Source organism: Diabrotica undecimpunctata, chromosome 3, assembly GCF_040954645.1.
Source record: "Diabrotica undecimpunctata isolate CICGRU chromosome 3, icDiaUnde3, whole genome shotgun sequence".
Classification (NCBI taxonomy): Eukaryota; Metazoa; Arthropoda; class Insecta; order Coleoptera; family Chrysomelidae; genus Diabrotica; species Diabrotica undecimpunctata.
Genome location: NC_092805.1, coordinates 91,747,962 through 91,758,615, shown reverse-complemented (window position 1 = coordinate 91,758,615; position 10,654 = coordinate 91,747,962). Strand labels below are relative to the sequence as shown.

The 10,654-nt window shown below is 35.3% G+C and overlaps 1 protein-coding gene across 3 annotated transcripts in view; it reads right to left on the bottom strand.

Moving 5' to 3' along the window:
- Positions 1-1,314: 1,314 nt before the first annotated feature.
- Positions 1,315-10,654, bottom strand: part of LOC140437050 (uncharacterized) — a 53,590-nt gene continuing 44,250 nt past the window's right edge. For all 3 annotated transcript variants that reach the window (XM_072526287.1, XM_072526289.1, XM_072526288.1), the window contains exons 6-7: positions 4,895-5,083; positions 1,315-1,599 (exon numbers count right to left, since the gene is read on the bottom strand). In XM_072526287.1, the coding sequence (XP_072382388.1) occupies positions 1,390-1,599; positions 4,895-5,083 (399 nt within the window). In that variant the 3' untranslated portion in view covers positions 1,315-1,389. The remainder of the gene's footprint in view (positions 1,600-4,894; positions 5,084-10,654) is intronic.

Here is a 10,654-nt window from a genome sequence, read left to right as displayed (position 1 = left end):
ACATTGTTTGTAAAAATGAATTTTTTGCAATAAAAACCTTAGAGTAGAACTGAGAATAAAAGCTCTATGCCGTTACGTGTTTTCGATACTACAATATGGACTTGAAAGTTGAATACTGAAGCAAGAACAAATAAATAAGCTACAGTAATTTGAAATGTGGTGGTATAGAAGGATGCTTAGAGTAGCATGGATACAGAAGAAAACGAATACGGAAGTATTGCGAGAAATGGGCAAAGAATACGAAATAAAAAATAATAAAAATAAAAAAGTTAAAATATCTGAGGCACGTAATGAGGGAACAGCGATATGAAATGCTAAGATTGATAATACAGGGAAAGATAAGAGGAGGAAGGAGTATAGGAAGAAGGAGAGTGTCATGGTTAAAAATTTTAAGGGACTGGTTTACATGCAGTTCAATAGAACTCTTCAATAGAGAAGCGGTAAATTGAGTAAAGAGAGTGATGATGATATCCAACCTCTGATTGGGAGATGACACTTAAAAGAAGAGGACTGTGACAAGGTTTGGGTAATATAATGTAAGGATATTGTTGGAATGGATATAAACCATTCGTGGTACATATACTTCATCTAATTTACTTACCGTTGCACGTCATCCGCGTCATAGCCCGTGAGGTCACATGATACCAACACGAAATATTTAGGCGGTAGGTGTGTTCTTTTTTAGAATCACTTTGCCGGGTACACTGGCATTACAGCCATTAGACATATTTTATTATATGCGCGTAGAAATAATATTTAAAGATTTTAAATTGGTAACGTTTATTTGACAGTTGCGGTGTTGACACTTTAGTTTTGTTTTTATTATTTACTATAAATTAAACTATGTTGTTTTTTAAACAAGCGGCTCAAATTGTTTTTAACAAGATTATTTTTTAACTCTTGTTTTGTTTCTATTTATTTACATTAAATATTAATTTATTTTGTTGTATAATCCACTTTTGCAATAATTATGTGACCTATTTGATTTAAAATGGATTCAGGATTTTTTTATACTTTGGCAACTATGTCAACTTCGATCTGCCAATGATAATGACGTGCAACGGTAAGTAAATTAGATAGACTGTAGTTAGGATGTTATAATACTCGTTACAAAGCATTGGCCAGATTGGCCATCCAGACCAGTCAAATGGTAAGATCAGCATTCTTCCCCAATAATTTATTACTGTCTAGTAAAAAATCACTGTCGCATTACTGGCGTAAAGTAGTTTCGAATATTTACACATGCTACCGACATCTCGATAAATGGTAATGGTAATGATTATGGAAAACAATGAGAAAATATAAAACGCAAAATTTACGTTTAAACCTATTAATTTATTAATAATAATAACAAATATCAAACAATTTTTGGTAATATTAAAATTAATCTTAAGCGACTGTAACAGGTTTAACAGGTGCTGGTTTAATAGTAACTGAACTGTACATTTTAATAACATTTTTATAGGGAGGAGGCGAGGGAAAATCGTTCGAACTGTGAAACATTTGTCTGAATTTCTCTTCAAAGTTGCTAGCTCTTTTCGGTACGTTGTTATTGCTCATAGATGAATGCCTGGGTGGTGGAGAGGGTGGATTTGAACCCTAAAACATCAAAATATTGCCATTATAAAAAAATTGCTGCTTTTAAAGTAAAAGATATTCAAATAGCTAGTTGCTTATACTACTGTTATATTATTTATTACTGTCGCTTTAAATGGAGTCCGCGAAAAGCATTTTTTTTAGTACATACTTCAATTTATTGTTAAAACTTGCAGTGAACATAGCAAATTATTTGAGGATTGTTTCTTTTTACGTGAAACTTATATTTTCCACCATTTTAAATGAACAAAAATGCCTGACATGTCTAAACTAAATTTCAATAAGCGATGCAGAGGACATAAACATTAGCACGTGTAGGCACTGAGTTGATATTGAAAATTAATTTTTTTTAATATTCTATAAAATGTGGTTTTCGTCGAATTTGGCAAATCATGATCATCGTTCACCTCCTTTAATAGCTTTTCACGGTGGGTATTTTGTTTCTCATAAAAAAAATCTTTAATCACCGTAAATACACTTCGATCGCAAACTTTTTTACAATATCTCCAACCACTAATCTGGGATTTTCTATAGTTTCTTATTTAAATACATTTCAAATTATTTCTTTTACTTTAACGTTAAGAAAACTTGTAGTTCATTTTCCAGAAGGACTCCATGTATTTCAACTAATTTATAAGCAGAATCAGTGCATGACATTTTTGTTTTCAACAACAGTAATCACGTATGCAGTTTAAAGTCGTTATACAGATAAAAATAAATAGTTAAGTAGTTTTAAAACGCACAACAAAATAATTATTACTATGGTTTGTTTTTTAATCAGGAGGAGTTCAAATTTACCGCGCCGTAATGCTTGTTTGTAATTGGTTCAACCGCAGGCAAAGTTTACTCCACTAAATTATGACATTTTGAAATTAATGCCATTTATGAAATTTTAAAATTCAAAATTTATATCGAGCATTTTTTGTATTTTGTAAGTACTAGTGGTAATTATCCTTCTCCACCTAAAAAACGCCGAGTAGATTTGGGTCATTTATCATCAAATGAAAACCAATGCATTATAAACATGTACAAACAAATAAAAATTGATAATCCTGGAATGAAAATAACAGCCACGGCAGCAAAAATAAAACAAGGTTAATAAAACAGGTTAGTTTTCCAGAATAGTTATTCTTAAAATCAAGACTTATTAAAGTAATGTGCTAATTTTAGGTTTTGCGAATTCAACTATTTACAGAACCATTAAGGAATATAAGCAGACTGGAACAGTAAGATGTCCTAAAAATATTGGCGGTCGGCCTTCTATCCTTGCAACATACGATGAAAGAGTTAAAACATCTGTACGACAGATAGTACACAGCTTCTCTTTCAAGAATGAAAGGCCCACTTTAATTAAAATTTTAAGTGAAATTAACAATCGCCCAGATATTCCAAATATGTGTCAATCATTATTATATAAATTCTTGTGGCAAATCAATGTTAAGTAAGTAAATATGGGTTAGCCACAATTATATAGTAAATAAAACGCGCAACCCAAAAAATATATTATGTCTGAGTTAGGGAATCCATTAGAAGATAATGAGTTTATTCTAATTAGACAGGTCGGATCTGTTTTGAAGTGGATGTGAAAGGTGACTGGTTATATTCCTATAAAGTAGCATGCAATATTCGTTGTTTAAGTTAATGCGCTGATGAAATGTTGTAAAATTCCATTGGATTTTAGATATAATTTTATCACGAATATATCGCTTTGGTATACGTTCCGGACGATTTTCTTCTACAATGTGATAAATAAACTCTAAAAATTCTTCAACTTTTTCATAACAATTAAACATTTTTTATTACAGAAAAATATATATTGGCAGTGAATTGAAAAAAATTATTATTCAAACATAAACAAAGTTAGGTTAGAATCGACGTGTGAGGTTGTCCGATACTCATTACTGGATTACCGCAAGGCCGCGATAATCAACCAAAAACAAAGATGTATTTGGTGACTTTTCTAGTAACTCTCTTAGGTGTGAATCTCTTTTTAGTTTACTCCTCCTGGTTAAAAACAAACCATAGTTCAATATTAACAGCAAAAACATAAATCCATTCAAAATACACTTCAATATCAAAATAGTAAATCTGGTCCGAACCTGTATCAGTTTCCGACGACGTGAAGTAGCAATTTTACTAGCAAAATATATATATGTTTATCTCGTTTAGTTTTTGTGTTTCTTGGATAATCGTTACTTGCATAATCGTTTAAATTAGTCATTAATTTAATTAATATGATTATTTTTTCACTAACTATGTATTCAGTGATTACAGTAATTTATATACTATGCATTAAAACATAATTGGATTAGACAAAAATTGATAAAGTGATCTTAATAATACAGGGATGAGTGCCTTAAGAACCGGCAAAATAACGCAAAGGATAGAAAACATAATACGTTGTGAAATAAAAAGAGATGAAAGTAGTAGAGGTGAGAAATTATCGATATAAACCTATAATTTACTTTACATTACATTAGAATTATCGAAAATTTCCCCCCTTTAGACGTTAGCTTATGAGCTGGTTGACTTCAGTCATAGTAATACGTATCACGTAATGTAAGTAAAAACAGTTTAAGTACGAGTATTTTTTTATCCAAAATTAAAGTATTGATTAATAGTAAACTATGATATAAGATGTCGCATACACTCTTCTCAATACAGAATTATCATAGCTTGTTATTCTGTATTCATCAACACAGAATTAATTATCAAATTACTACTAATTAAACTGTTTATTTACATTTGCTTTATTGCCTTCAATCAGTTTTAACTTTATGCGAAATTTATAAAATGTTAATGTTCGACGTCATACTTGTAATATTATGACTGAAGTCAACTAGCTCATAAGCTAACGTCTAAAGGTGGGAAACTATCGATAGTCCTAATATAATGTAATGTAAATTAGAAGTTTCTATCGATAATTTCCCACCTCTACTACTTTCATCTCTTTTGATTTTACAACGTATTATGTTTTCTATCTTTTGCGTTATTTTGCCGGTTCTTAAGGCACTCATCACTGTATACTGTTACTATCGGAACGAGTAGATAAATTTTGAACACCTTTAACAATTAAAATATAATTTTATCTATATAGTATTTATGATGCAGGGCGTTTACACTCCCTTCATCGCTTACTGAAATTTAGTATAGTATTATTTGTTGACTTGATAAACAGTAAAACATGGCAAAAATAAAAAAAAACATCAGTCAAAAAACAAAAGATATTTCTATGCTATCGGCGACTTTGATAAAATGTGTATTTTGTATGCATATATATTAATATAAAATTGTTTACCGTCGAAGGAGCTTTGTTCAACTGCAACTTATGAGGGGGCGGTGGAGGCGGAGCGTGACTAGGCGCCTGTGGTACGATAGGAGGAGGAGGTGGAGGAGCATGGTTCGGTTTCACCATATTCACTTTTGGTGGAATCGGCGTATGACTAGAAGACGATGATTGATGATTGGGCGTCGCTGGAACTGGTATCTAAAAAAGAAAAATACTTTATAACAAAAATTTTGTTTTTAACAATTGTACAGGAACTGCTCCAACTAGTATATCGTTTTCAAAACTTGCTCCTTCCAGTGTATCTCACAAACTGATATATGGCTCGAAAACGCTTAAAAGATTGCAATAATGGTATAAAAGATTGCAAAAATCAAGGGTTTTATCGTAACAAAAATTTACACACCTCCATAATAAAAAAAATATCTAATGATCATAATTTTACCCCCAGACACACAAGCTTTCGCTTTTATTAGTCTAGGTACTCCTTTTTTGTCCACCCCTTACTTGCTTTTTGTACCCATGTACTTATAGTAACGTAGAAATGTTTTATACCTTCTCATCAATAGCCTTGCACAATTTGGTGATTTTCAACAGTTTGGTGATTTTCATGTAAAAGCTTTAGCTAGCTGATTTTTTGTAACTGAGAATTGATTCTGACAATAGATTATAATATATTTCAAATGCGTCGATTGGCCTCATAGAACTTTCTGCACTGTGACCTGACAGATCTTTTATGTCTACCCTACCTCACTTAATAGATTTACGCTTCTCAGAAAGTCTATTATCCGTTTAAGATTGATATTTTTTGCCTGGTGAGGTTCTAAAAAGACCCTAGATACTTATAGTGTTACCCTGCGATTTTTGGACAATATGTGCCGTCAAGTCGAGTTCAATCGTGAGGCTTCAAAAAGTATTTTTACGTAGCGAGCAGAAGACTATCATACATACACACTCGTTTTTACCTTGTTTAAGCTTTGTGCTTCTTAAAGGATGGAGATTTTTGATTTGGTACAGTTTGCATGTTTGGTTCAGTTGAGTAAGACCGGGTGCCGCCGCTGTAGGCAGAAGTGTTAGAAGAACTATAACCATAACCGCCTTATTGGAGCCGTGTGGACCAAGCCCGCTACTAAGTACAAGTTTCTTGGAAAACGGTTCCTTTCATATTGTTGGCCATTGTTTGTTTGTTTGGAAAACGCGTGGAGGATAGCTGTGGCTGTGTCCTCACCAAGGATCAGGTATCGTTGTGCAATGAGATTGGGAAACCACAGAAAACCAATCTCCCCCTGTCCTTGTGATATTTAATTCGACTCTTAAGGAGTATGTGTGGTGCTCACTGTATACTGTTTTGGTGTTGTGTTTAGGTGTTTATGATTGTATTATGTTGGCTGTGTGTTGTAGGATTTTATATGTTTATGAAAGTTGGATTTCTATATGTTTATGAATTTCTAGGTGTTTTGAGTGTGAGCGTATAGGTAAAGTGTAATGCGTATTAATGATAGGTATGTGTGTGTGTGGGTTTGATGTGTGTATTCGGTGTGCATGAGAGTGTATTTATGTGTGTAATTTTGTGAAGGTTTGGTTTATAGGTTATTAAAGCAGGAGGTAGTTATGGCATATCCGTATAGTGAATTGTATATTTGGTTAAGGTATCGGATGGTTGCGCTTCTCTTTTCAGGGAAGACATTAAATAGGGTCATGGATATGAAGTTTATTAGGGATTTCATATCGGAGGAAATGTCGTATGAAGGGATTTATTTCAATGTGTATACTATTTGGGTTTGATTGTAGTTATGGGTGTGTGTTGCGGTGTGGACATTTTGGTGAAAAGGCGGGGTGGAGACCGTTGCAGTTCGGGCATTTGGGTTCAGATATTGTGGGACATGCAGTATACCTGTGCTCTAGTCCACAGAATGCACAAGTATATGATTTATCTGGGCATTCGCTTTTAAAATGTCCGCTTTTGCAGCATTTCGAGCAATATTTCGATCGAATCGGGACGGAGTTGCTAGATCTTGGGATCTCGCAATTTAGCCGTTCTCCCTCGATCTTAATACCGCTAGAAAGTTCTTCGGCGAATTTGGGTTCAGAGTTCGTGAAGACTCTGATATAGGAGGTAGGTTGGTTTGTGGAACGGGCTATTATACGAACTACTTTTGTATACGGAAATTTGATTTCGGATAAATTATCCTCGATATTTTTAAGGGATAGGTTTTTTCCGACGCCGGCTATTACTAATAGAAAGATTTGGGAATTACTTGAAGTGGGAAGTGGATTTTGTTGTTTGCTGGGTTGATGTGCAGTGATTAAGATGGTGTCATCTCGAGTGGCTTTGCGGAGTTTTGCCGTGACGTCGTGGATATCTAGGAGCTTAGTAGTTCGCAGAGAGGCTGCCTTTTGGGAAGGGAGGACTTTGATTGAGTCCAAATTAGGGAAGAGGTTGTGTTCTTTGATGAGACGATAGAAGGGTCTCTGCTGGCAGATATCTGAGGGGATATGCTCGATTCTGTAACTTTTGATGGGTGGTGGTTGTTGTGTGTTTGAGGTTTGGGAATGGGAGAGTGTTGTTTGTTGAGGTGTGGAGGGTGATTGTGCAGGTGTATGTTTGGGTGGTGGTGTTGGTGGTGTGTGTGTTGGCGAGATTGTGTCTTGTGTGCGTGTGGGCGTGTGATTGTGGAGGTTGAGCGGTGGAGGCTCGTGATATGGAGTGTCTGTTTTGAATGTGGACGGGGTAGGGTGATATTGCTCTGTGTGTGCGTTTTTTTTTTGGTGTAGCCAGTATTCTTGGTGTGGTTTTGTTTGCGTCTATGTATTCTGAGGTCTAAATGTAAATTGTATATGTGTAGAATGTGTAGGTGCGGTGATTAATATGTATGTGGAATGTGCAGATGTGTGTAAATTGTGAGGTATGATCGAGCTTGTGTGTTTGTGTGTGTGTTAGTGTGTGTGTACGTGTTGACTTTACCTGGGTTGAGTGTGCACTTGCGTATTGCGTATTTCGGTAGGGCTCTACGTCGATGAGCTCCAGTTCGGCACCAATGTCAATACTTCCTTGCCCCCTTATTTTTCAATAAACGGTTCTAGGAATAATCGACCGGCTGGCGCCACGCATGTTCGGTTCTGATGTTAGATTGCCAGTTTTGGTACCTTACATGCACTATTCTATACCTCCACGTGGCAATTTCGCATCTATTGTTTGTTTCTGGTGGTCCAAGCGTCCCGTCGGCACCGTGGATCCGTTTGCGTGTTCACTAGGATTTCGCGACCGTTGGCACACGCGACTGCCGTTTTTCGCGACTCTTCGCGATTTGGACCTTTGTTTCCTGTTTTTCTGGAACTTCACTTCACTGGTGGGTGCGTTCACGTCGCGACTCAGAAGACTATCAGCAACCTCATTACCAACAATTCCTAAATGCCCCGGCACCTAAAGCAAAGTTGTCCGCCGCCAGTTGCCAAAGTTTCAAGCTGTTGCTGACTCAAGTTGTAAACTTCAGACCTATTAGTGCAGTTTGGATATCTGAGGCAACATTCTGATTAAGTGTTCTGCTTAAAATACTGTAGGAGTATTTGCGAAGGCTATTGACAGTCTGTTAGGACCAGTAACCCCTATACATACCCTCTTGTGTTTTTAACCTATACATATAAAACATGAGGGCACTTTTTGTGATTTATGCGATTTCACAAGGAAACTAAGTTCCTGTAACTGGCTGTATACCATGTATCACAAAAAATTTATTTAAAATCCTCTATAAAAGGTATATAATTAAAACACCCAATCGGGCTACATCACAAAACGTTTTTGGAATCTATACTCCATCATCAGTGTGTCTAGGTGTACATGTTTTGAGCCACTAAATATTTGGGTAAAAACCCGTTAAATGTTATTAATTTAAATTTAGATTCCATTATTCGATCGTATATGTTAAGATGTTAAAATTACAAGTGGAATTGATGACATGGCAACGTAAGAGTCTACATGAGGTTGCTGGTCATGAGACACACGGTGGTGAGACACAGGTGTGTCTCAGGACCAGCAACTTCAACTAGCACTGTAGAGTCTTACGTTTCCATGTCATCAATTCCACTTGTAACTTTAACATCTTAACATATACGATCGAATAATGTAACCTAAATTTAAATTAATAAGATTTAACGGGTTTTTACCCAAATATTTAGTGGCTCAAAACATGTACACCTAGACACACTGATGATGGAATATAGATTCCGAAAACGTTTTGTGATGTAGCTCGATTTTGTGTTTTAATTATATACCTTTTATAAAGGATTTTAAATAATTTTTTTAAGCGATTTCGTTTTGTGTCAACTACTACCCATTTATAATAATATTTAGTTCTTCTTCACTATGTTATTCACTTTCATCTTCACAATGTTATTATGACCATCTTTTTCGAGGTCTTCCTACGTTTATCTTCCCTTTTGGATTGTTATTTAGTTGCTTTGTTTCGATCCTTAAAATCTCTAGATACCTAAAAATCTCTAGATGCCTAGTCTCCGACTTTCAGATGCTGACCCAGCGTTAGCCTAAAGGCACTTTATAGAGCGATCCTTCTTACATGTATATGCAGGGGAGTAAGGCCCAGCATTACATCATAGCATCAAGTTCTAATAATACATGGTATTTTTGAATTTCGTTTAATATGACACCTTTTTCTTCACGAAATATTTTATGGTATATTTTCACTTGCGTCTGGAACTCACCATAATATAAACTATGAGTTTTATGTTAATCTGTGCTAAATTTCAGAGGGGGCGACACTTCTTTTCTTAAGGGCATATGATAAGGGTAAATGACTACCCGGAGTTTAGGTAATTTTCCCTTCTTTTATTGTATCAGTTACCTTTTTAAAACTACAGGGGTGAGCATAAGTCAGCTGGCGTCCTCGAAAACGACGAATGAGCGAATTTCACCGCTCTCTCTCTCTCGGGTTTCATATTGCGTTACCTAACAAAACGGCCGGCTGGGCATAAATCAGTACGCTAGACCTCGAGGCGAACGAATACTTTTTTCGTTTCGAGTGAAATGGCAGAGAACGTTTAAGTTAAGTTTACGTTAGAACAACGTGTGTTTTTATTAAAACGATTTCGAGTCAAATAACGAGACGACGCGTCGGGTCCGTTAATTCGGAAAGGTACTCAGAGCTTTTACAAAAATTATGTGTAACTTTTGAATCAAGATGACAGATCATTTTGCTGCAGTACGGCGCCACTGCGCATTTGGGTCTGAAAGTTTGCGCTTTTCTAAATCAGCATTTTCCTAGATGGATCGGTAGAGGTGGACATTACTCCTATGGATTTCTCAATCAGGGGCATACTTAAGAACAGAGTTTTTGCGTATACGAACGGAAAGTCTAAGATCTCAAATATTGGATAACACTCAAGTTGGATCTCATCAATAAAGATTTCGCGATGCTCGCTCGCATTATGACATTCCCACCCCTTTATAAAAGATACGTATTTTTTTTAATCCAACACTTCAAACGGAACTAAAACGTTATAAATACGCGAAAACCATTCTAATACATTAGCATAGTCACATTCTAAAACACACTCGGGTCGTCTTCACACAAGTTGTCTGGCTCCGAAAAATTTTTCGTATTGATACACCGTCCGTAATCTGACTGCGTCTAACATTTTCCATATAATTATTTGTTTTTTCGTGGAGATTAAATTAAGTAATGATTCATAACATATGTAGATAATGCATTGATATTTAAAAAACATAGTAAAAACAAAAGTATTTTTAGTGATCAA